Source organism: Pleurodeles waltl, chromosome 3_1 (genome assembly GCF_031143425.1).
Source record: "Pleurodeles waltl isolate 20211129_DDA chromosome 3_1, aPleWal1.hap1.20221129, whole genome shotgun sequence".
In the NCBI taxonomy this organism is placed as follows: domain Eukaryota; kingdom Metazoa; phylum Chordata; class Amphibia; order Caudata; family Salamandridae; genus Pleurodeles; species Pleurodeles waltl.
In genome coordinates, this window is record NC_090440.1 from 1038256255 (window position 1) to 1038283937 (window position 27683).

Consider the following 27683-nt stretch of genomic DNA (forward strand, 5'->3'; position numbering starts at 1 on the left):
CTCAAGGCTTGTCTCAAGGGCATTTTTGTGAGCCTCAGGAACCCATGGTCAGATCATCTACAGAGGACAATGGCAACGTTTCAAATAGAAGTCACAATTAACTAAATTCCATTCTCAACCTGGAAGAAGGTAATTAACAGGCAGTTGCGTCTAATTTCTTTCCAGCAAGATACAGACTACTTAAAGACCTCAGACATTCTCCTTCCCCTCAATACTTCATACCTGATGGGAAGATCTCAACCATATCTCGCAGTGCCCATTAATAGCTGTGTGTGCGCAGAGACATCATGTACATGAGATTGCTCGGCCTACCAATTAAAGATTTTAACCCAGCTTGGGTCCCCTCTGGCAAAGAAGTGGCATTTAGATTGTGCAACTTTAAACTGGAATCATAGCTGCACATTCTGTGCTGTTGGCCCTCTCTTGATGCCACCAGAAAATCCTTATTGAAACTGATTTTCCTGATGAAGAGGGCTCGCACTTGCCAGGAGGCACCTTCGTTATTATTCTCCTAAACTGATGCAATATCTTTTCAAGGTGCACCAAGTATGTCAAAGAACTTAGATGTCTCCTTCGACCTTGCACAAATAACCTAAATCCCAATAACAATACCCAAAAGTTTATGAAGGATTACGGCATCAAGAAACCTGGAAACGTCTAACTTGCAAGGCACAGGAGTGACCTACTGCACTATGCACTTTAAATATTACTAGGCCTAAATCAGTAGGTTGTTCACTTGCACTTTATCCACCCAGCCCTGATTTAATCTGCTTTTTCTGTTAGTTTCCAGTATTTTAATGTCTGTTTTATAGTAAAACAATTTTTAGTTACTTGCGGTCCACTCTGTGGTCTTAGTAACAATATTTAGCAGGGGACTGTGAACCCGTATGATTTAAACTGACTTCCATAAGTCCTTGTTATGTTTTTTTTTAAATAAACAATAAAGTTGACAGATGTCTCTCAAAAATAAAATGTATGCATTTTTCTGTCAAGAGCTGCTCTACAGGAATAAGATTTAATCTGGAGCAAGATGGAATTTTTTTTTTAACAGAGTATGGAATATATTGTATTTAACATATTTCTTAAATACTGCTATTCTAGTGACTTGTTTATACATTGCTTATAGCTGTTCTTTAATTTGGGAACGGTACTGTTGAAATAACAAAAATGTAAGATACCACTCATCAGTGACATGATTTATCTTACATCAGTAATAGTTACATTTCATTTTTCAGGGGTGAATCATGCATTTCACACTACACTCCGTTCCTATGCATCTCCAAAATATTTGGCATGAAAGCCGTTAAAATCCCTTTAAATGAAACCCCAATAGGGACCAAGTACAACATTGTATAAGGTGTTCATCGTTTATCCACACTCTGCCATTAATTTGAGCTAAATAAGAAAAAACTATTATAACATACTTAACCACTAGGTGAGGTGATGATGTCCCCGTGAAAACACATGTAAATGGCTTAGAATTAAACTGTGAGATCAATAACTGTAACTGCATGTGAGCCGTTCCGTATTCAGAGGGCGTAAATTGAACTGTGACTTCCACAACTCCTTTGGCCGGGATTATCCCTGCGAGGAAATAGGAATTATTATGAAGTCTTCATGTCACATGATGGAAAAGTGTCTTACTTATAATCAAAGTTCTGCATTTGGAGGAATCTTCATTAAAGTCCTAAAACGTAGAATATTCCCTTTTCCCAGAACACTTACCACATATGAAAATAGAGTATTCCCATTTATGTGCTGGGTTCCCAGACCACTTACCACATATAAAACATATACTGAAACAGTGGAAATTTGATTACATTTGAGAAAAGAAGTAAATATGCAGACAATTGTGTGTATAATGCTAGTTTAAGTCAACTATAACAATCATGGCACAGACTTATGCTGTTTTTTCACTTTGTACTTTCTCCTGCACTCTTACATTATTCTGCTGCCTTGAGATACTCGATCTACGAAATACTTTTTGCAAAAATGCTTAAGTCAGTGATAACAAGTATGGCACAGCCTCAATACTTTTGCACTTTGCACTTTCTCCTGCTCATTTACTACTAGGTATTTGACTAATGTTTGCTTGTTATGCACTTTTGCCTCTTTTAAAGTCTTAACTAATTCCTTCCGGAGCCAGTGGATTCCTTTTAATGGCATTTACAAACATGCTCGTATCTTGCTTTAAACTGCTTATTTGAACTCCTATTGATGAGCTGCAGTGTTAAGGTTTTAATTAACTGAACCATAGATTTCAAATGTAATCATGCTAGGTTAACCAGGTAGACCAAATGTTCATTCAATCTGGGCTACTGCTGCATGCATACAAACTATTACTGTTGGTGATATCTGCAAACTATCTACATGGCAATCCATCCATACTTCCATAAAACATTGCTGTTTAGATTCAAATGCAGAGGTGGCGTGTCCAAGAAGGCGACTGGAGTGGCTGCTTAAATCGGAGCTCCACGCTGGGTCGCTCAAATAACCTTCTCAATTGTCCCACCTTCTCAAGTGGCTCTCCCACTTCATCTCTTGCTGCCTCACGCCAACGACCACAGCGTTCCCATCGCGCTGTCAAGAAGGGGGCATCGGAACGGACGTGGGAAGCCAGGTAGACCACCTTCGGCCAGGCCTACTGACGGACCCATGAGGAGAGTCGCGGGAATGGCGAGCAGCCTACGCGTCGGCGCTGCATTACATTACTCAATCCACTGAAACCCTGGTGCAGCCCCATGGGGAATCCTGAGCCTGCGAGGCCTAAACAGGGGGGACCTGCTGCTCGGTCACCTGAGACACTGGTGCAAGCACGTGCAGCGCCCCAGGTCTGTGTGAACTCTGCAAATATCATCATCACTGCAGCAGACCTACACATAGATTTTGCATTTAATGGACCACCTGATTGCAGGACTTTGGGGCAGCAGAGTGGCGTCCGCACTCCTGGGGCAATATCGAGCGGCGCCCCAGGTCTGTGTGAATGGAATATTGTGCATTCAACTGAGTACGGGGCAGGCCAGGAGGGGGAAACTCTGCAAACATCACCGTCACCACAGCAGGCCTAAACATAGACTTTGCATTAAATGGCCCACCTGATTGCATGACTATGGGGCAGCGGTGCAGCGAAGTACCACAGGACACTATTCTCATCATCTCCAGGACAACGCTGGTGACATAATCTCCGCTACAGTATTGTGGCTCTCCAGGGTTCGGCAGACACATACCTGGACCCAGGGTGGGTGTGGCAGGGATACACCAATAAGTGACATACATGCAGCATTTTAAGAGGGGTCTGAAAAGGGCCCACACCTGCACCAACCCGGTGAAATCACTAAAGCATCACGCCACATGCGATGTGGCAAAACGACCGCGATCCGTTGCACTAGACAGCTAGTCGCATGTGTAAAAATTGACCTGGCCACATGTGCCCGGGAGGCGAACTACCCAGATGGGGACACCTAAAGTTGCGAAGCCATCTGCAATGACAGTAGACACTCCAACCACTCAGTCAGCGCCATGAGTGGGCACAACGTACACTCTGCAACAATTGAATCCTACTCTCTACAGCCACTCCTCCCAATTTGAGAAAGTCTTTCACGCCATATTAGACACTAAAACATCTTTGAAACCAAAACTGATACTGTAGCACAGGAAGTTAATCTGCTCCATTCGTATCACCGTAAATTATCCGATAGAGTTGGGGAAACCGAATCTGACATATCTGCGATTCGACTATCAGTTCAAGACCTGCAGGGTCGGATGAAACAATTGACCATAGAAGTAGCCTTAGTGCAACAGAGAGCGGAAGACGCAGAGGGGCGTTCAAGGTGCAACAACATTCATTTAATGGGGTTCCTGGAAAGAGCAGAAGGCCCCAGCGCAGAATGGTTCTTGGAACATTGGCTCACGAATACAGTACTACAAGACAAAGTCCTGAAATTCGTTTAAATAGAACGTGCCCATAGGATTTCAGGCAGACCACCACCGCCGGGGCACCCCTCCCTGGCCATTGTAGCCTGCCTTCTTGATTATCGAGACAGAGATCTAGTGCTCCAACACTTCCGAACTCATGGACCATAATCATTTGACGATGCGAGTATCACCGCCTAGCCTGACTTCACGGCAGAGGTTCAGAAGAAACAGAATTAATTCTTTGCGGTTAAACAACGTCTCTGCGATCATAATATCAAATATGCTCTACTCTTCCCAGCAAAGCTCCGCGTGACAGATGGCATGAAAATCCATATATTTACTACCCCAGCAGACGCATGGACATGGCTCCACGCCAAAGGTTTTGCCCAACCACCTCATGAGGATGACACAGCAGCACAGTGGTTGTCCCCTAACCCTAAACATAAATGTTGCACAGGCTCCATAGCTAATCCAACAAGGGCGCAGGCCGCGGAAGAATGGGCAAAGGTACTGCTTGAGGCCACACAGATTACATCAAATCCTTTTTCTATTTTCCCGATGATTACAAACACAAACTCCGAACAAGGGGACCACAGCGACTCTGCTGAATCTTTCAGCGGCCCCATCGTCATCCCTGTTCTGCTGATGATCTATAAAGTTGCACATACTTACCAGGAGCAAAAGATCAGTTCTGGACCACTTACCCAAACCTAGATGAGCGAACTACCCAGGCAATGGGTCCCATAATGTAAATAATACGCCTCTCCAGATGAGGTGGTGGACATAGATTGATCAATGAAATCAAATGACCTGAAGCCCAAGCATCCAACGATATCCTGGTTGAACAGCTGCCTGGTGAACTGCACCCCCGCTGCCCACACAAGAGACATGGCCCGTATTGGGAGACAGGATCCTACATTTATGCGTGGAACAGGTTGTGGGCACAGTGCTGTAGCCTGTGGGCCGAGCGTGGGTGCCGAGCCAAAACTAGGCACCCCCCCACGTAAACTACCATATGGACCAGTTCCCCCTCATGTATGGCAATGGTTTGCATAGCCACAATTTAATGTTGCCTGTAAGGATTATTATTTATACTTTAGGTATGTTGCCAACCTTGATTGTTTGTGTTGCTACTGTTACATATTTGCAGCCGCACATTGATGGGGGATGGGGGATCATGGGGAGGGGTGCCACTGGGGCATGAGGTGTTGGATTCTATGACACTTTGGGTTTACACATGTGTCATGGATAGAAACTTTAGTAAAACGATTGCACGATTACACATACACCATCATCCCTCACAAGCTACAACATTCTTACATGGAACTTAAAAGGGTATGGCTTCCCCATCAAAGAGACACTGCATACACGCATATCTGAAGCGTCATCAGGCACATATAGTCATGCTCCAAGAAACTCTTCTTACGGAGGCTGAAGTAAAAAAGCTAGGCTTTAGCTGGAAATGACAGGTACAAAGCACTGAGACATCAACATTTGCTGTGGGAGTTTTAGTATTGGTTGCACAGGGCATCCCAGAGATCACAGAACGCACACACATTGACCCTGACGGGTGATATGTGATCACAGAAGGCCATATAGATGGAACACAACTAGCTTTAGTGGGAATATATGCTCCCAGTGTAAATCACAGGGGCTTCTTAAACAGGCTGACAACTTAACTGTTCCAAGATCTGACCATGTCCTCTGGGGAGGTTATTTTAAATGCGTGCCTGACATTACCTTGGACAGATTCCACCCACCATTACCAGGGGCACTAAGCAGGAAAACCTTCCAAGGGTTCGCATCCTGGAGATCAGATAGTGGACTGTACGAACTATGGTGGGTCGGCCACCCATCAACACGCGAGTACTCCTTTTATTCCCCAGTATAGACTTACACACTCAAATAGACCTATTTCTAGCACCAGCGGCCATGGCACAGAGAGTACTGAGCTCAGCATACTTGGCCCACACCATGTCTGATCACTGTCCTTTAAAGGTGGTTCTACAATGAGGCAGACTATTCACAAAGGTGCCGACTTGGCACCTGCAGATTGAGGCATTATCGGATCCCCCTTTTCATCAGGAACAGGCTGAATGTATTTCCACATACTGTGAACATAACAACAACTCCACGTCCCTCCGAGCCACTGAGTGGGATGAGCATAGGGTGGTGGTGGAAGACACTGTATGTCCGTGTACCTGGGTGTTCGGCAGGTACTGTGTTGTGAGGTGGCCATACTGGAGGTTAAACTACGGGAGGCGGAAGTGGCCATCCCCAACCGGTTCATCGGCCTAAGTCTCCTCTGCGACCTCCGCATGAAATACAAAGATGCAGACGCTAGGCTCCGTAGGCATGACTATAGGCATTACATGACACAGCAGTATCATGCCAAGACGGGTCAGTTCGGGTAGCCTCTTGGCATGGCTAGTTCGGGACTCTCCACCGCAGATTCCTGTAGGGGCAATTAGACTGGACTCAGGTGAGGTGATTAACACGCAGGCGGCCATAAACACAACATTCAATACTTATTATCAATCACTATACGCGGCTACCATGGCACCTACATCTGAAGAGTTATCTGCTTTTTTAGAGAGATGCCCTCTGACCCAGAAACACTCATTGCAAAGAGATTAATTAGACAAACCTATTCATCTAGAGGAGATTTGCACAGCTTTGAGCCCACTGGCCTGCAATAAGACCCCAGGCATGGATGGCCTACCCACCAAATACTACACCATATAAACAACTCATCTTCTACAACCATTGCTCGACATGTTTACTGAAGCATGCACAACAGATCAACAGCCGGAGTCACTGCGTGTGGCCCTCATAGTGGTATTGCCAAAACCTGGTCATGGCCCACTGGATGTGCTCTCTTACAGACCGCTCTCCCTATTAAACCTAGATTGTAAAACCCTGGGGAAAATTTTAGCTAACAGACTCCTTCCACTAATCCCTTGATTGAGCCATGAAGATCAATCTGGTGGTTTTATTCCCGATCGGAGCACATTAAACACCAGGAGATTGATACGCCTCCTCCACAGTGACTCTTGGACTAACTTTGGAAGTGTGGCCATTTTGCATGACATAGTAAAAGCGTTTGACACACTCAGGTGGGACTACCTCCTTGAGTCTCTCAACCGGATGGGCTTTAGGTCTGGTTTTTTGACGTGGATATACATCCTGTACTCTAACCCAACAGCCCGAGTCAAGATGGAACATATCATATCTGACAGCTTTCCTATATACTGGGGCACTAGGCAGAGTTGTCCACTTCCCCCCCTATTGTTCGCAATAGCGATGGAACCATTAGTCGCCCAATTACAACCGAGCGCACGCCGCTAGGGGATACCGGAAGCACCCATGTGCCATATTACCTCCCTATATGCTAATGATGCCTTAATATACTTACATGATCACAAAATATCCATTCCGGAGGTTATGTCTTTGCTGGATTCCTTTGTTACAATCAGGGCTGAGGGCAAATGGGTCAAAATCTTGCATCTTCCTCATGTTTTCGGTACCACCGGACGAGCAACACACCCTCCCAAATTACCGACTGCAGTGGTGCCACACCACATTTAATTATTTAGAGATATAAATATATCACTCTATAAAAGGCCTACTGTCACCTACAGGTAGGATAGCCATAGCCAAAATAATAGTCCTCCCTAGGCTGCTGTACTACTTTGCGGCACTACCAGTTGTTATCCCATGGTCTTTCTTCCGAACGCTATATGGCTTATTAACCGATCTACACCAGTGGAACACAGACGTCGTGTGGCTCTGGCCACAATGCAGTGCCCACAGGACAAAGGGGGTCTTGGCATGCCTAACCTTGAATTATATTACACTTCGGCTCGATTACAATGACCGCTATGGTGGTTAAGTGAGTCCCACAACTTAGAAAAAACAAATATTTCCAACCTCTTCAGGATAACCCGTGTACACCTGGCTGATGGACAAGTCATGCCCCTCAACACATGGAACTATTTTAATGGACGCAGCCAGAGCTTGCTGGCATAGATTTACAGACAGCAAACTTCATAGTATACCGTACTCACCATTGATACCTGTGACACAATTACCAGCTGCCTGGGTCATGCTCAGGCAACATGACATGACCCCCTGGAAAGCGGCGAAGCTCATGACGGTGGGAGACTACTTCGCAAATGGTACATTGCTGACGTTTGATGAACTTAGGGTTACCAGCGGCTTACACGCTGGTTTATTCTTATCATACTGCTCAATAAGACGCCTTATACATGACACATGGCGACAATACGCCATCTATGCAATTACTTACACGGATGCTATCAGCTTTGGGGAACAGGAAAGCGATTTCCATATTATACAATGTCTTGAACACTACAAATCGTCCGGGGATGGAGAGGGCTCGTGCTTGCTGGGAAGCGGTGCTTCCCAATCATCTGTCTCAGCGATCATGGATGGCGGTCCTGTCCGGTGTTAAAGGGATATCGCGCAACCCTAGGTTCCGCTTTACACATTTAAATTAATTGCACCAAGCTTATCTCCCCCCCCACCGCATTAAATGTATGTTCCCAATAGTTGACCACAAATGCCCACGTTGTGCATGGTCTGAAGTGAGTTTCTATCATATGGTTTGGGAATGCCCCTCTTTACAGAATGCCTGGCAAAAGGTAGTCAAGTCTACAGCTGACATAAAAGATCATGACCTGTCACCTACCCTTGAATCCTGCCTTTCGGGTCTGTGCCAAAATACCAGAGGAGACAAACACTTCCATAGATTTATAGAGCTGGCATTTACAACATTTAAGTGCCTCATCGCCATGCACTGGAAGGCGCCTTCCATTCCAGACAACACCAAGTGGTTGCAAATATTGCTACAGTGGGCACGGGCGGAGGCAAGAGTACTATGTAAAGAGATAAGGGCTTAGCATGTGGTGGCAGTGAAATGTGGGATGCGTTCATTATAAAAAATAGAGCCTCAGAATGATAAACGACCCCCATGAACATGACATAACTCTTTAGCCTCATATTGTAGACAGTATGCTCACTGCTGTCCTTATGTAATTATGAATACCGTGTTACCTTTCATTTCTGTAAGGTCAGATGTCATCAATTATTGTACCCTCTAAACCACCACTACCCCCTTTGCGGAGCACTTCCCGCTATTGACCTACCAAACCACTCAGCCCCTCCGCCACATCTGACTACCAGGAGACTTTGACATGGAATGGGCCCCCAACTTATGTGGAACACATCAAATGAGTAAACTACCACCAATAAATACTAGTCAAATGTACTGTTTCTAAGACTCTGGTATTCATGCATGCTACGTAGTTTCACCCCTACTGTGGCACATGCGTCACTTTATTTACTGAATTATGGCACCCGCTCTGCTACCCTCCTGTCCGCCCCCACCCCGACACCTCCAACCCTGCAAATGAGACACTTCCAATCCCCTGATCTCTTTTCCTTCTCTTTTTTCCGTTATCGTCATATTAATGTAGCGGCTGTAAGTGTATGTATCTGTTTTTGCCCTGTTTCTTCTTTTTATTTACCTACGTGGTTGATAAAACTTAATAAAGCGATTAAAAAAAAGATTTAAATGCAGAAACAGGCACCATAGTAGGCTAGAAGCCTCTGAAGAAACTGTCTGGAAATTATCTTCTATAAGATGAATCCATTTTTTGCCACTCATTGTCATGAAGCTGCAGCCTATTTGGAATATACTTAGGGGGTCATTCTGACCCTGGCGGTCATTGACCACCAGGGTCAACGACCGCGGGAGCACCGCCAACAGGCTGGCGGTGCTCCCAAGGGCATTCTGACCGCGGCGGTATGGCCGCGGTCAGAAATGGAAAACCGGCGGTCTCCCGCCGGTTTTCCGCTGCCCTGAGGAATCCTCCATGGCGGCGCAGATTGCTGCGCCGCCATGGGGATTCCGACCCCCTCACCGCCATCCTAGGATGGCGGTGAGGGGTGTCGTGGGGCCCCTGGGGGCCCCTGCAGTGCCCATGCCAATGGCATGGGCACTGCAGGGGCCCCCGTAAGAGGGCCCCTAAAAGATTTTCAGTATCTGCCATGCAGACACTGAAAATCGCGACGGGTGCTACTGCACCCGTCGCACCCTTCCTACTCTGCCGGCTCCATTCGGAGCCGGCTTCCTCGTGGGAAGGGGTTTCCCGCTGGGCTGGCGGGCGGCCTTCTGGCGGTCGCCCACCAGCCCAGCGGGAAACACAGAATAACCGCGGCGGTCTTCTGACCGCGTAGCGGTATTCTGTTGGGGGAACTTTGGCGGGCGGCCTCCGCCGCCCGCCAAAGTTAGAATCACCCCCTTAGTATGCTATTTTAGTGACTATCAAGCAGGCACTACAACGCAGAAGGAAAAACTATTCTTGATTGAAGAAATCTTATTTGAAGTCATAAACACCCCACCCACATCCCAGGCTTTATTTCATGGTTACAAAAATATACTGCTGTATGCATTCAATATAAGGACCTACAGTATATTGAGGCTCCTGGTTCCTGAAGGTGCAGTGCATGTTTTCAGAGGCTCTAGCTTTGCTGCATATCTAGCTCCTTGCTGCCTCAGTTTATGCATTACTTTTTTTCTTCGTAGTAAAGTTATTGTTTATTCTGCAATGATGCTTCCTAACTCGAAGAGAAAACATTTAACATTCAGTATTAGGGCTGAGTAATATGGTCCTATATTAATCAATGAGAGATTCAAGTAACACCATAAAGCACGAAGCCCAAGGCTGAGTTGTTTGAAAATGTCACCAGAATCCCAAGATGGCAATACAGGGCCATGCTGAACCTCATCAGCGACGTATTTTTAAATCACATGCTTATTCTGGGAGATTCTTTCCTTTATTATTTTTTTGGCGTTATATATTAGCTGCACAGTTTTTTTTCTTTTGACTGTAAGTTCCATCTGTTAATTAAAGTGTCACTAGTTCATTGCAGAAGTCTTGTGAAGATGGTGTGGAGATTTGACAGCTTTCTGGAATGCGAACTTCTGATAGAATTAATGCAGTTCTGTGACTGGGCATTCGGAATTGTGGATCCTAATTTAGTAGTAGATTTTCTGGCATGATTTGTGCATATAGTTGTGTCTATGTAGATACATTTTGTCTTGAAGGTTCTTACATTTGAGACATTTGCATTAAAGTGCTATGATTTTTCCTCATTTTTTTAACTCTTAATTAATTCAATAAGGCTTCTTCTTTTTGCCTTGTTTTTATGTTATGTTTCGGATTAGTATGACAAAGACTCATCCAATCAGAGCTTTTCTGGTGTGTTTATTGACTCTAACGGAGCATTTATGGTAAGGTGAGACTCCACGTCCTGCTTGTTTAATTTGTTCCATTGTCTGTAGGTTTTTGTGGTGTGGTGGCTTTTTTGCTATCCAGTCACAAAATGGTGTTTCCAAAGCCTTATTTTGCTTAAGGTACACGTCATTGCAATACAGCAATAAATTAAACCTATGCTAGGTGTAGGGACATGAAGTATGTATATGGTGTACACAGATCGGTAAGTAAACAACTTTATCAATAAAAAAAAAAAATCCCCCACACTATCTATATTTTTCTATATTTAATTTCAAAGATTCATAAAAGTACAAATATAGATCCAAATGAGCCTCTTTGCTTTTACATTAGAGAAATGCAAACCAAAAAGAGAACATTTAGTAAAATATGAATGTTTGACCACGTTTTTTATTTTACAATGTTTTTATTACGTTATTCGTGGTACTTTGTAATCATATGTCGCATTGTATTATTGGTGGATATGTTGATCAGTACCGGCCTCACAAGTATCGCACCTATAAGCAGTACCTACATCAATGTTCGCCCAGACCACCCGACTTACAGTTTCTCTAGCTTCACTATGCAATTATCATCAATATATGGAAAACATCTGAACAGTAACATTGTTAACTGTGGCATTTCCTTCTCATTTTGAGGGGTCATATGCTGTAGTAGTGTAATACCTGCAGAGTGGTTGTTAATTCAATATTGTACAGATGACTACCTCTAGCTCTCTATATTCCACAGTGTCTTGAACGCATTTGCCTTTTGGGTGTGTGTGACACATTTAAATGGATCCATTCTCAGTAGTTTGATTTTTAAAACCTTTTGCCACATTTTTCTATGTCGTTATTATTTCCATTTCGTTTTCCTCTAGGTTCGTATATGCGCAGGCTTTCTCCCTCTAGATCGGTAAAATGATCCATTATTGTGCAATACTGCTTGTATTAGGACGCTGCGCCCACTTTTCATTTCAGGGATATGCCACTTTAAGCTCACACCAATGCCAAATCTTGGAATTTGCTTCAAAATCTATTTTTTTGTGCAGTTCTATACACCCAGAAGGCAAATATCCGTTCTCAATAGCTCTGTCCTTCTAATGTCCGCTCTGCTGTGCCCACTATTTTCTTCCAAAATCCCATCCCAATTAGACACTTCCATATCATATATAAAAATCAGCTTCTTATGTCCTACATACAGGGAAGCTTGATGGCCCTCTAGGCTACATTCTGAATAATCGTTTTGGTATCAAATATGTTCTATGTAAAATATTTAATTGTTGCAATTTAAAGTTGGACATACTTGATATCTGTGAGAAGTTTGCAATATCGTGCACCATTCCACCTCCGTTAGCAACCTGCCCATACCTGCTGTCCGTTTATCCCGCAGTGCTTCAGTCTCTAATTTTGTGGTTGACTAAAAGTGTTTTACATCCTTGTGCAACTCCCTTTACGCCTGCTCCCATTATAAATAGTAGTAGTAATACTATAGCTGCAGCTAGTGTCCCCATCAATCTTCCCATCTCAAAATTTGAACCTTCTGTATCCCATCTTCTTACACTCAGCGTTGGAAGGTCAGTAAGGCTCCTTCTTGGTAAAACTATCCTAGTTTTCGGATTTCATATTCATTCAATCAAACATTTCAAATATTCATTTATCATTGTTTACCATCAGAGTATTCATAGAGATTGCTGGTGCACAAATAAGTACACTATGGCTCTTGTCAAGGCCTCACTTTTAGGGGATACTTTAGCAGTTGGGACACATGTCCACTAAGGTCCAGTTTGGTGCAAAATGTCCCTTTATGGGCCTGGGCGTTGCCAACAAGGTCATGATTTTAGAAGTCTTTCAGCTATCGAGCAGCATATTGATGCCCAATGGTACATTTCGTAACTTGGGGAAGCCTCCCTGCTTAAAAAGGAGCTGAAGCATTCTAAGCACCAGCCTGTGCCTTCCATCACTCCATATCAAATCTGAGAGCATCTGGTTTAATTCCATAAATACCTTTTTTAGTAGTGGAACTACAAACCAACGTGCACTTGGTGGAACAGCGAATCATAGAGGCAAAAGGACAGTTGGAAGCCGTAACAGCCGATCAGTCTATCATGGCCAAGAGATGCGCTACATTGGAGGACCAACTCAAAGGCGCCATCAACAACTTGGGAGACCTTGAGAACAGACGAGCAGAGGAGGGCCTCCTAGCCCCCTGTCTAGTGATACTAGGACAGTTAATGCCCCCCCACACCGATCCTTGAGGGAGGACGATTGGCGCCTCCTGGTTTTGTCTACTTTATGGTATGATCTCATGTGTTGTTTTTGGTTTATTTTCTAATTTTGCATTGCTACACGATTTGTGATCTGGGTGAAGGTAGTAATGCATTGTCCACCATATCACAGCTTGTCTGCCATCTTTAGGCCTCTTCACTTACACAGACCTTTATTACCAACACAAAAATGATTCAGATAGTCTCACTTAACGTAAGGGGAATGTACACCCCTAACAAACGGGGAGCCATTGAAGGACATTCCGAGAATCCAGCCTGAATATTATATACTTCCTGGAAACCCATCTACTATTAAAAGACCAGGGGAAACTCAAACATACTTCATCCCTGACTGCCTATCATTCCTCAGCTAACCCTAAAAAAGGGGAGTAGCAATCTTCCTGGGACGGAATCTCCCTCCGGTAATCTCACACGGTAAACCTGAGAGAGATGGTACATATTTCATCTTGGTCACTGTACTGGAGGGACGACCTATCACCTTATTCACGGTATACACACCTAGTGCCGCCCAGGACCCATTCCTGGGATGCTTCCCAGAGGAGCTGGCAGGAATGGCCAGGGGGAAAATTTGCCTGACCAGGAACTTTAATATGACATGGGACCCACATAGAGACCGGGAAAAGGGAGCTGGGTAGATGAAGGAGCATTTTCTAAGAAGAAGAAGACACTGGATGAACTGGGCTTGGGCTTAAGGGAAGCCTGGTGGAAGACATACAAGATCAAGCCCATATCCGCCTCTGACTATGATCCTATGTTGATTCAGCTAAATCTGGGTATGCGGAGGTGGCGGACACTTCTTGCTGCATTCACCCGAGTCTTTGTCACTTCTAGAGGACAATTACCATGTATTTTACTAAGAAGGTGGTGCTCTCTCTGCTTCAGCTTAGAAACAATCGTACAGGAGATATAGTGGGCACCCAGCTCACTTTGACCCTAAGGGGCAAGAGAGAAATAGAGTACACAGGGGAACTACAAATGCCCCAATAATAGAAACCGTGAGGAAAGCAAACAAATGTCATCCTTTTTAGGTCTGTCTCTACTGTGGTGCTTACCTCTCTTCCAGGTTGGAGGAAATCTTCCCAGAGAAGATACAACTCTCAAAACTCACAGACATTCAGAGAGATTCCCTGGCAAGCCAGATTCTGCCTGATTTGGTGGGTTGGCTATCAAATCAGTTCTATAAAGTGTATTACTTCAAACTAGTTCTGAAGCATACGACTCTGTTCAATTACTGTGCTGATGCAGGTGCGGTGGCCCTGAAAATGGGAGATGCAATAGTAATGGTCATACCAATTCCCAACAAGGAAAACAGGCACTGTGCATTCTACCGACCAATATCCTTGAATATTGTTGAAAAGTTGTATAGGAAAGTCCTAGCCACGTACCGCAATGAGGTGCTTCCCATACTGGTGCACTTGGAGCAGAGGGAATTCATCCAGGGATGCCAGGCTCATGAAAATGAGTGTACGGCCATCCACCTGATGGCAAAGGCCTCCCTTAAAAATATACTGGCAGTGCTCTTATACTTGGATGCAGGGAAGGCCTTGAACAGGGTGGGTTGAGCTTTCCTGTCTCTCACAATCTAAAAGATGGGCCAAGGCCCTACGTTTTTTGAGGATGATTTTCTCAAATTATTTGCGTCGTGTAGCTATGGTCAACCTGTATGACTATCTCTAGTCTTCCTTCCTTTTTTGCAGACCTACTAGGCAGGGATATCCGCTGTTCACTCTCTTCATACATCTCTTAGCATGCTTGTTCCAACAGACTGCAGTTTTGACTGGGATCATGTTCTGTCGATGAGAATTGAAAATCTCTATTAAGATGTACTCTTTACATTGGAATCCTCAAGCACGCCATTCCCAGCATTTGTAGACTTACTCTTGGCTTATGAGGTGGCCTCGGGCAATACGAACAACTACAACAAATTTGAAATACTTAATCGGACATTAGAAACTGCAGAGGTGGCCCAACAAATGGCATTCTTTCCTTTCAGAAGGGCCAAACCTTCCATTAAATATCTGGGAGTCCAACTCACGTGGAACATTGTGGATCTATTCAATGCCAACGACTGCCACCCCCAGTAATAGCCATTACAAAAGACCTTCACTCCTAGGGAAACCAGATGCTCCCCTGGATGGGTAAAATGAATGCAATAAACATTAACATCCTCAAACGTCTACTTTCGTCTGTTCCAAGCCCTCGTGATATGGCAACTCCCCGGCTATCTACAATTACTTTATATGGCGGAGAAAAGCTCTGAGGTCTCCCAAAAATTAATTAAATTAATGATCCAGCCACAGCCTTGGCAGTCTCTAGTATTCCCCACTATTATGCAACAGTTCAACTGCGAGTGGTGGTACAGTAGTCCACAATAGTGTCAGAGAAAAACTAGCGGCAGATGGGCAACACCACAGTATGAAGGGACTTTGTGTGGCTAGAGAGGCGCCACAAACCGCCGCCCCCGCCAACATGTACATTAGTACTCCTGGAATTGACACCCTCAAGATATGGGATAGGCACTTGGAGTTACAAGGTCTTGTGTCCTCTCTGTCCCTCTACACTTCCATCCATTATAATAAAACGTTTACACCGGCCCTACAGGGCTAGTCCATCCACAAATGTTGAGAGGGAGGCTGTAAAATGATCTCTGATGTGAATAACACCACAACCCCAAAGACCTTTTTGCAATGTAAAACATAATTTGGCGTACCAGAGTAAAAAAAACTTCGTTATGCCCAGATTCGGCCCACAACTGGAAAAAAACTGAATGTCAAGCTCTCACCTTGTGGTGTCACAGACTGTGGATTACACTCGCTATTTGACGAGTAATGTGCAAAGCACTCGTCTATTGTTTGATATTAAATGGAAACCACTGTCCATGCAATTGAGCAATGGGCTTCCTAGCTTATTCCTTGCACCACAGTGGAGATTCTTTTTTACTGATATGGCTAGACGGGATTCTACTACCTTTAGTCATTGATACTCCTTTTGGGAAAGATGATGTAGTCGGTTATACGGTGTCTTGGCCATCTTTTGACTTTGTTTTTCATGGTGGACATGAGGGGATTGCTTAGCCTCCTACAGTTGGAGTTGGCAGAAGGTCGGGGAGGTAAAGGTTGACTAATGTGCTCTCTGTGAGCATTTCTTGCAGGTTGACTATGTAGGATAGTCTCTGTAAAAGCTGTTATAGCTTAGTGGATATCCCTGCTTTTTGCCTGACAATGTGAATAAAAGAGTTGTGCACCAAGAAGCCATTTTAAAAGTGTACAGTAGGCTGAGGTAATACAATACAATACTTATTGTAAGAACCCAGGCTGTTTAACTATAGGAGAGCAAGACCACAGTCCTCAAGTGAGCTGTAGTTTAGCTCTCACAAGTTCAAAAACAATCTAGATTCTAATAGGGAAACAGGTTCTGTGAGAAATGCCCAGCATACCCTTGGTAGCTTAGTAGAAGCACCAACACCTTCCTCAGAGAAAATGGCATGTGGTACATCAAATACAAAAGCACAATTATAGGTATGGAATCAACAAAATTCAAATTCCCAGGCCAAAATAGTTCAAAGAATAAGTGTTGGCATTGGGGGTGTGGCCACGGCAGCGTCCAAGATGGCTGCCTGCTTGTGAAGCTCCGCAGCCTGTGGTCTGAAAACAGCATGACCTGTGGCAGAATCCCCATCTAGGGGTGTGAGGTTTGGGGGTCGCTGCCTGCTGAGGCCTTCTTTCGGGCCTTATCTCACTCATATGCCTGCAGTAAATACATCACGCCTGCGCTATCGGGCACAGCCTTGGAGGCCCCGAGGCGACAGAGGCTGTGGGCAAACCTGAGGCTGAGACTACTGAGTCTCGCTGGGCTGCAGACCCCCCTCTCTCCCAGAGTGCCACCATGGGGCAGACCCATGCCTGTTGAGCTCCCCTGCCTCGGAAACTTGACCCGACTGTCGTCTGCAGTCCTGATCACCCACTGCGCATTTCGTGGAGGTGGGCTGCATTGCACCGAGGGCCGTGATCCCGCTGGTGGACCATGCGGTGAGCAGGGCGGTGATGCGAGTCCCCCCTGCCACTGTCTGCTGATGTGCCCACTACCCACTGGGCATGCACCGCGTGTGGAACGTGCCCCGGCATCAAGCTCTGGCCACCACCTGAAGCTGCATCGCTATTTCCTGAGAGGACTCATGGTGCATAGAAGGCATTTGGCTGAGCACCCGAACCCTACCACGAGTGCGGTGATCGGGTGGGGCTCCCCCGATCTGACCCTACCCTTCACTTCTACCCCAATCTGCCAAAATTCATACTGCAGCCAGCCGGGCTGCTCACACCCACATGGGCTTACCCAGCACTGCGGTGCCCTCTCCCCCACCACCACAGCCAGCCCCCGGCACCACTACAGCTCAGAAGCAGCACATACACCCCTCAAGGGCCGTCACGATGGTCGCTGAGCCCTACCCAGTGGCCTGAGACATCTACTGCTGTGTTATAGACCTATCTTCCCCAAAGGATTCATTTCTCCGTACTGGGCACATACCATGAACCTTTACTCTAACAATCAGGGCCCATACACCTGGTCACCTCTTGGTGCTCCGTGAACCACACGGTGCTCACACATAGTACTTCATTAGAGGCACTCCTCCCCACCACGTCATGTCTCCAGCTGCGCATGTGCCGGGGTCCCAATGCAAAATTGTGCATCTGACCCTCATGGGATGAACCCTCCCCAGAACTTACCTGCAGTGCGTCGCTGCCGCCTCAAGAGATGGGCAGGGGAGACCCAGAACAGTGCAAGCTTCTCTCTGAACAATCCAAAACTCCACGCCGTGGAGGCTGCTAATCTGACACCAACCAGCCACCACCTAGGGCGACAAACTCCAAGGACCGGAGAACACAGAAGCCAAAATGTCAGAAATCAGACCTGGATTTCGTTCTATGGACACTCGCTTTGATATCCTCACCAACTGCCTTGACAGCATGAGCATGGCCACTTTAACTGCCCCTCAGGGTCACTCGGTCTTCATCAGGACCTCCTGGATCCTCTTTGTTAATGTCCTCTACCTGTCATGGGTCAAGGCTTCTATTTTCCTGTGTATCTGGCTATATTTGACCCCTATTCGTATGGATGTCCCACGTCGTGAAGAAGCTTGCAGAGGTGTTCCCAAGCAGAAAGACCGCAAACAAGCCTTGCTAGCTGCAAGGGTCGCGGTTAGGGTTTTTGAATGCTGCTGTGGCCCAGGAGGGACCAGGATGTCGCCACTTGGATGAGGAGACAGAGGGGGCGCCCAGCAAGTCAGAGAGCCTTCACAGAAGCAGGCAGCACCCGCAGAAGTACCGGAACAGGCACCTGGAAGAGGAGTGAACCGGAGTCCACCCGAAGTCAGAAAAGGGAGTCCCACGACCCCGGAGGACAACTCAGAAGGTTTTGCACTGCAGGTTAGAGTGTTGGGGACCCAGGCTTGGCTGTGCATGAAGGAAATCCTGGAAGAGTGCACAGGAGCCGGAGCAGCTGCAAATCACGCGGTAACCAGCAATGCAGTGTAGCGTGGGGAGGCAAGGACTTACCTCCACCAAACTTGGACTGAAGAGTCACTGGACTGTGGGAGTCACTTGGAAAGAGTTGCTGAGTTCCAGGGACCACGCTCGTCGTGCTGAGAGGGGACCCAGAGGACCGGCGATGCAGTCTTTTGTTGCCTGCGGTTGCAGGGGGAAGATTCCGTCGACCCACAGGAGATTTCTTCAGAGCTCCTGGTGCACGAAGGAGGCAGGCTACCCCCAGAGCATGCACCACCAGGAAACAGGCGAGGAAGCCGGCAGGATGAAGCGATACAAGGTTGCAGTAGTCGTCTTTGCTACTTTGTTGCGGTTTTGCAAGCGTCCTGAGCAGTCAGCGGTCGATCCGTTGGCAGAAGGTGAAGAGAGAAATGCAGAGGAACTCTGGTGAGCTCTTGCATTCGGTATCTGAAGAATTCCCCAAAGCAGAGACCCTAAATAGCCAGAAAAGGAGGTTTGGCTACCCAGGAAGGAGGATAGGCTAGTAATACAGGTAAGAGCCTATCAGAAGGAGTCTCTGACGTCACCTGCTGGCCCTGGCCAGTCAGAGCAGTCCAGTGTGCCAGCACACCTCTGAATCCAAGATGGCAGAGGTCTGGGGCACGCTGGAGGAGCTCTGGGCACCTCCCCTGGGAGGTGATGGTCAGGGGAGTGGTCACTCCCCTTTCCTTTGTCCAGTTTTGCACCAGAGCAGGGCTGGGGGATCCCTGAACCGGTGTAGACTGGCTTATGCAGAGGTGGGCACCATCTGTGCCCATCAAAGCATTTCCAGAGGCTGGGGGAGGCTACTCCTCCCGAGCCCTGACACCTATTTCCAAAGGGAGAGGGTGTAACACCCTCTCTCTGAGGAAGTCCTTTGTTCTGCCTTCCTGGGCCAGGCCTGGCTGGACCCCAGGAGGGCAGAAACCTGTCTGAGGGGTTGGCCCGGGGGATCATGGGATTGTCCCCCCAATGCCAGAATGGCATTGGGGTGACAATTCCATGATCCTAGACATATTACATGGCCATGTTCAGAGTTACCATTGTGACGCTGTACATAGGTAGAGACCTATGCACAGTGCACACGTGTAAAGGTGTCCCCGCACTCACAAAGTCCGGGGAATTTGCCCTGAACGATGTGGGGGCACCTTGGCTAGTGCCAGGGTGCCCACACACTAAGTAAATTTGCACCCAACCTTCACCAGGTGAAGGTTAGACATATAGGTGACTTATAAGTTACTTAAGTGCAGTGGTAAATGGGTGTAAAATAACTGGACGTTATTTCACTCAGGCTGCACTGGCAGGCCTGTGTAAGAATAGTCAGATCTCCCAATGGGTGGCAAAAGAAATGCTGCAGCCCATAGGGATCTCCTGGAACCCCAATACCCTGGGTACCTCAGTACCGTATACTAGGGAATTATAAGGGTGTTCCAGTATGCCAATGTGAATTGGTGAAATTGGTCACTAGCCTGTTAGTGACAATTTGGAAAGCAGAGAGAGCATAACCACTGAGGTTCTGGTTAGCAGAGCCTCAGTGAGACAGTTAGTCATCACACAGGGAACACATACGCAGGGCACACTTATGAGCACTGGGGCCCTGGCTGGCAGGGTCCCAGTGACACATACACTAAAACAACATATACAGTGAAATATGGGGGTAACATGCCAGGCAAGATGGTACTTTCCTACACAACCCCCCTCCCCAAATGAAGACAATAAGACTAGCCATGACCTGATGAGTCTTCATTGTCTAAGTGGAAATATCTGGAGAGTCCATCTGCACTGGAGTGGGTACTCCCAGGTCTATGTTCCACTGTATAGTCCATTCCCTGTAGAGATATGGACCACCTCAACAATTTAGGGTTTTCACCTTTCATTTGTTTTAGCCAAAGTAGAGGTTTGTGGTCTGTCTGAACAATGAAGTGAGTGCCAAACAGGTATGGCCTCAACTTCTTCAGTGCCCAGACCACAGCAAAGGCCTCCCTCTCTATGGCAGACCAACGCTTTTCTCTAGGGGTCAACCTCCTGCTGATAAAAGCAACAGGTTGATCCTGGCCCTCTGAATTGAGTTGTGATAAGACTGCCCCTACCCCTAATTCAGATGCATCAGTTTGAACAATGAATTTCTTGGAGTAACATGGGCTTTTTAGGACAGGTGCAGTGCACATGGTCTGCTTCTGCTCCTCAAAAGCTTTCTGACAGCTAGCTGTCCACAATACCTTTTTAGGCATTTTCTTGGAAGTGAGATCATTAAGTGGGGCCGCAATGGAGCCATAATTCTTAATAAATTTCCTGTAATACCCAGTGAGGCCTAGGAAGGCTCTCACCTGGGTCTGTGTTGTAGGGGGAACCCAATCTATGATAGTTTGGATTTTCCCCTGAAGTGGTGTAATCTGTTCTCCACCTACCAGGTGTCTCAGATAAACCACTTTCCCCTGCCCTATCTGGCACTTTGAAGCCTTGATAGTGAGGCCTGCCTTTTGCAGGGCCTCCAAAACTTTCCATAGGTGGACCAGGTGATCATCCCAGGTTGAGCTAAAGACAGCTATATCGTCCAGATATGCTGCACTAAAAGCCTCCAACCCTTGCAGGACTGTATTCACCAACCTCTGAAAAGTGGCAGGTGCATTTTTCAAACCAAAGGGCATTACTGTGAATTGGTAGTGCCCTCCAATAGTCGAAAATGCAGTTTTTGCTTTAGCATCCTCTGATAACTTGATCTGCCAATACCCTGCAGTCAAATCAAAGGTGCTTAGATACTTGACAGATGCCAGTGTATCTATGAGCTCATCTGCCCTGGGTATAGGGTGAGCATCAGTTCTCGTTACCTGGTTGAGACCTCTGATCTACATAAAATCTTATCTCCCTTTTTCCATCTTTTGAGTGAGGCTTTGGTACAAGCACCACAGGAGAGGCCCATGGGCTTTCAGAATGTTCAACCACTCCTAGTTCAAGCATTTTCTGAACTTCTTGCTTTATGCAGTCCCTGACATGGTCAGGCTGCCTATAGATTTTACTTTTGACAGGCATGCTGTCTCCAGTATCTATTGTGTGCTCACACCAAGATGTGGTGCCTGGCACAGTTGAAAAGAGTTCAGAAAACTGACCTAGGAGATTTATACAGTTGTCTTTTTGCTCAGCAGTAAGAAGTCTGCCAAAACTACACCTTCCACTAGAGCATCCTCTTCTGTGGAAGAGAGGAGATCAGGGAGAGGGTCACTCTCTTCTTCCTGTCCCTCATCTGTTGCCATGAGCAGGGTGAGATCAGCCCTGTCATAGTAGGGTTTTAGGCAATTGACATGGAGCACCCTAAGGGGACTCCTGGCAGTGCCCAGGTCAACCAAGTAGGTTACCTCGCCCTTCTTTTCAACAATGAGATGGAGTCCACTACATTTGTCTTGGAGTGCTCTTGGGGCCACAGGCTCCAATACCCACACCTTCTGTCCTGGTTGGTACTGAATCAGAACAGCCTTCTGGTCATGCCATTGCTTTTGGAGCTCTTGGCTGGCCTGATGGTTTTTACTGGCCTTTTTCATGTACTCAGCCATTCTGGATCTTAGGCCGAGTACATAGTCCACTATGTCTTGCTTAGGAGCTTTTAAAGGTTGTTTCCAACCCTCCTTTACCAGTGTTAGGGGACCTCTTACAGGGTGCCCAAAGAGGAGTTCAAAGGGGATGAAGCCCACTCCTTTCTGTGTTACCTCCCTGTAAGCAAAAAGGAGGCAAGGTAACAGGACATCCCATCTCCTCCTGAGTTTTTCGGGGAGTCCCATTATCATTCCTTTGAGAGTTTTATTAAACCTCTCTACCAGCCCATTTGTTTGTGGGTGATAAGGTGTGGTGAATTTGTATGTTACACCACATTCCTTCCACATAGCCTTCAAGTATGCAGACATAAAGTTGCTACCCCTGTCTGATACAACCTCTTTTGGGAAACCCACCCTGGAAAAGATTCCCAGGAGGGCTTTTGCCACTGCAGGTGCTGTAGTGGTCCTGAGAGGAATTGCTTCAGGATATCTTGTGGTATGGTCCACTACCACCAAGATAAACCTATTGCCTGAAGCAGTAGGAGGGTCAAGGGGGGCAACTATGTCAACCCCTACCCTTTCAAAGGGAACCCCAACCACAGGCAGAGGGATAAGGGGAGCCTTTGGAGTGCCACCAGTCTTGCCACTGGCTTAGCAGGTCACGCAAGACTTGCAAAAATCTTTTGTGTCCTCTGACATCCTAGGCCAGTGAAACAGGGGGACAAGCCTTTCCCATGTTTTAATCTGACCCAAATTTCCAGCCAAAGGAATGTCATGTGTCAGAGTTAGGAGGAACTCTCTGTACTGCAGGGGAATGGCCAATCTCCTGGCTGCTCCAGGTTTTGGATCCCTTGCCTCTGTGTACAAGAGGTTGTCCTCCCAGTAAACTCTATGTGAGTCACTGACATCCCCATTTTGCTGTTTGACAGCTTGCTGTCTGAGACCCTCTAATGTGGGACAGTGCTGCTGTGCCACACTCAGCTCTTCACTGGCAGGCCCCCCTCCACCCAAAAGCTCAGCAGTGTCTGCTGAGAGCTCATCTGGTGAAGGTTCTGCACAGGGAGGAAATTCTTCTTCCTCAGAAGTAGAATCATATGTAGAGGGAGGGATAGTGGGTAGGGATTTACCCTTACTAACCCTAGCTTTAGGGAGCACTTGGTCCATTGTTGAAGGATCCAAGTCACCCGGTCCTTTTTGCTTTTTGGCCTGAGCCCTTGTCAAAGCAAAAATATGCCCAGGAATGCCCAGCATTGCTGCATGAGCCTCCAACTCCACTTCTGCCCAAGCTGATGTCTCTAAATCATTCCCTAGTAGACAGTCTACAGGTAAATCTGAGGCAACCACAACTTTCTTTGGACCAGTAACCCCCCCCCACAGTTGAGATTCACAACAGCCATGGGGTGGCTAAGAGTGTTGTTATGAGCGTCAGTCACTTGGTACTGCTGACCAAGTAGGTGTTGTTCCGGGTGTACCAGTTTCTCTATTACTATGGTAACACTGTCACCTGTGTCCCTATAGGCCTGAACCTCAACACCGTTTATTAGGGGAAGTTGCTTGTACTTATCCATATTAAGGGGACAAGCAACCAAGGTGGCCAAATCAATGGCACCTTCAGAGACTAGCACAGCCTCTGTGGTCTCCCTAACAAGACCAACCCCAACTAAATTACCAAAAGTGAGCCCAGCTACTCCCTTGGATTGGCTATTAGTAGGTTTGCTCCCACCACCACTGCTATTACTAGGGGCACTAGTGGTTGCAGTAGGGGTTGTGGTAATGGGAGGTTTGGTGCTTTTCTTTGGACAACTGGCATCAGTTGTCCAATGGGCTTTTACTTTACATAAATAGCGCCAAGGTTTTTTTACTTGATTAGAAGAGGATTTGGACCCACAACCCCCACCAGAGTGTTTTTGTGGGCCTGATGAAGACTAATTTTTAGATTTGTCCCCACCCTTGTCTGAAGACTTACCATCCTTCTTCTTGCCATCCTTGTCACGCCCTGTATGAACTTTTCTGTTCACTCTTGTTCTGACCCGTTTGTCTGCCTTCTTTCCCAATTCTTGGGGAGAGGTCAGATCTGAGTCCACTAGATATTGGTGTAACAAATCAGACACACAGTTATTCAGAATATGCTCTCTCAGGATTAGATTGTACAGGCTTTCATAGTCAGAAACTTTACTGCCATGTAACCACCCCTCCAAGGCCTTCACTGAATAGTCAACAAAGTCTACCCAGTCTTGTGAGGACTCTTTTCTGGTTTCTATGAACTTAATCCTGTATTGCTCAGTGGTTAAGCCAAATCCATCCAAGAGTACATCCTTCAAAACTGCAAAATTATTGGCATCACTTTCTCTCACAGTAAGGAGCCTATCCCTGCCCTTTCCACTGAAAGATAGCCATAGGATAGCAGCCCACTGCCTTTGAGGGACCCCCTGTACCATTCAGGCCCTCTCAAGTGCAGCAAACCACTCGTTAATGTCATCCCCCACCTTGTAAGGGGGAACTATCTTATGCAGATTCCTGGAATCATGCTCTCTAACAGTATTGCTATCAGGAATACTGCTGCTGCCACCATGGGGTCCTAACCCCAACCTCTGTCTCTCCTTCTCTAAGTCTAGGGATTTCCTGTCTAGAGCCAGCTGTTGCTGTTTAAGCTTCAGTCTGGTCTCTTCCACTCTCAACTTATTGAGTTCCCTTTCTAACATTTTGTCATCAGGGAGGGTGGGTTGGGAATGTTTTGACACAGAAGAAATATTGGAATGAACAGAGGGAGACCTGTCCCTAACAACTGGCACTCTAACAACCTGGCCTTCAGGAATAAAACCCTCCCTACTATGATGGGAGCTTCTATTACTACCAGCATTGCTATGAGGTCTGCTAGGCGGCAGGTTTGGAAGAGAACCCTGTACCACTCCCACTAGGATTTCCCCTGGATCAGAGTGTGAGCTATCTACTAACCTTTCTGATGAAGTCCCACCCTGGGCCATATCATTCTCAATGAGCATGTTAGATAGAAATTCTCTAGAAGGGTTCTTTCCTACCACTAAACCTCTATCAATGCAGAGACTCCTTAGGCTCTTAAAGTTTAGATTGTCATATGTTGTATTGACTAAATTAAGAGGAGTTCCTACACCAGACATGATAGAAGAAGGTTTAGAGACAGATAAAAGAGAGAAAAAGTTTCAGGACTTTATAAAGAACAGAAAAAAATACTTTTTCAACTTTTTGAAACTTTTAGAAAGTTTAGAAGTACTTTTCAGCACTTAGCAGATAGTGTAAGAGAAGAAAAGCAAAACTTTTTGGTTAGGTGTACATACACTGAACTTGTTTTGTATATTATTCTCTTATGAAAAGTACACAATGACAAAGTGGTAAGTAGTTGCAAGTACTTATCCCACCGCTGCACAACAAATGTAGGAGGCTGGCCTGGCTTGTAGTGGGTACCAAGGGGTACTTACACTCTGTACAAAGGTCCAGTTATCCCTTATTAGTGTAGAAGAGGTGTTTCTATCAGCTTAGGCTTATAGAAGGTAGCTATAGCAGAGCAGCATAGGCTGAACTAGGAGACATGCAAAGCTCCTACTATACCACTGGTGTCATATGCACAATATCATAAGAAAACACAATACACAGATATACTAAAAATAAAGGTACTTTATTTTTATGACAATATGACAAAAGTATCTCAGTGAGTACCCTCAGTATGAGGATGCCAAATATACACAAGATATATGTACACAATACCAAAAATATGCAGTAATAGCAAAAGGAAGTAATGCAAGCAGTGTAAAGTTACAATAGATTGCAATAGGAGCACATAGGTATAGGGGCAACACAAACCATATACTCCAAAAGTGGAATGCGAACCACGAATGGACCCCAAACCTATGTGAGCTTGTAGAGGGTCGTTGTGACTGTAAGAAAACAGTGAGGGTTAGAAAAATAGCCCACCCTAAAACCCTGAAAGGTAGGTGTAAAGTGCACCTACAACCCCCAGAGAGCACAGAAGTCGTGATAGGGGGATTCTGCAAGGAAGACCAACACCAGCAAAGCAACAACAGTGGATTTCCGGACCTGAGTACCTGTGAAACAAGGGGACCAAGTCCAAGAGTCGCGACAATGTCGAGAGAGGGCAGATGCCCAGGAAATGCCAGCTGAGGGTGCAAGGAAGCTGCCACCGGGTGGAGGAAGCTTGGTGTTCTGCAAGAACGAAGAGGACTAGGAACTTCCCCTTTGGAGGATGGATGTCCCCCGTCGTGAAAAAGCTTGCAGAGGTGTTCCCACACAGAAAGACCGCAAACAAGCCTTGCTAGCTGCAAGGGTCTCGGTTAGGGTTTTTGGATGCTGCTGTGGCCCAGGAGGGACCAGGATGTCGCCACTTGGATGAGGAGACAGAGGGGCACTTTAGGCAAGTTAGGGAGCCCTCACAGAAGCAGGCAGCACCCGCAGAAGTACCGGAAAAGGCACTTGGAAGAGAAGTGAACCGGAGTCCACCCAAAGTCAGAAAAGGGAGTCCCACGACGCCGGAGGACAACTCAGAAGGTTGTGCACTGCAGGTTAGAGTGTCGGGGACCCAGGCTTGGCTGTGCACGAAGGAAATCCTGGAAGAGTGCACAGGAGCCGGAGCAGCTGCAAATCACGCGGTACCCAGCAATGCAATCTAGAGTGGGGAGGCAAGGACTTACCTCCACCAAACTTGGTCTGAAGAGTCACTGGACTGTGGAAGTCACTTGGACAGAGTTGCTGAGTTCCAGGGACCACGCTCATCGTGCTGAGAGGGGACCCAGAGGACCGGTGATGCAGTCTTTTGTTGCCTGCGGTTGCAGGGGGAAGATTCCGTTGACCCGCTGGAGATTTCTTCAGAGCTCCTGGTGCAAGAAGGAGGTAGGCTACCCCCAGAGCATGCACCACCAGGAAACAAGTGAGAAAGCCGGCAGGATGAAGTGATACAAGGTTGCAGTAGTCGTCTTTGCTACTTTGTTGCGGTTTTGCAGGCGTCCTGAGCAGTCAGCGGTCAATCCTTTGGCAGAAGGTGAAGAGAGAAATGCAGAGGAACTCTGGTGAGCTCTTGCATTCGTTATCTGAAGAATTCCCCAAAGCAGAGACCCTAAATAGCCAGAAAAGGAGGTTTGGCTACCTA

General features: G+C 46.5%; 1 protein-coding gene across 2 annotated transcripts in view; it reads right to left on the reverse strand.

The window, feature by feature from the left end:
* The window catches only part of CFAP221 (cilia and flagella associated protein 221), an 827291-nt gene that overhangs the window by 563129 nt on the left and 236479 nt on the right, over nt 1-27683 (reverse strand). For both annotated transcript variants that reach the window (XM_069224324.1, XM_069224325.1), the window contains exon 8: nt 1425-1584. In XM_069224324.1, coding sequence (XP_069080425.1) covers nt 1425-1584 — 160 coding nt within the window. The remainder of the gene's footprint in view (nt 1-1424; nt 1585-27683) is intronic.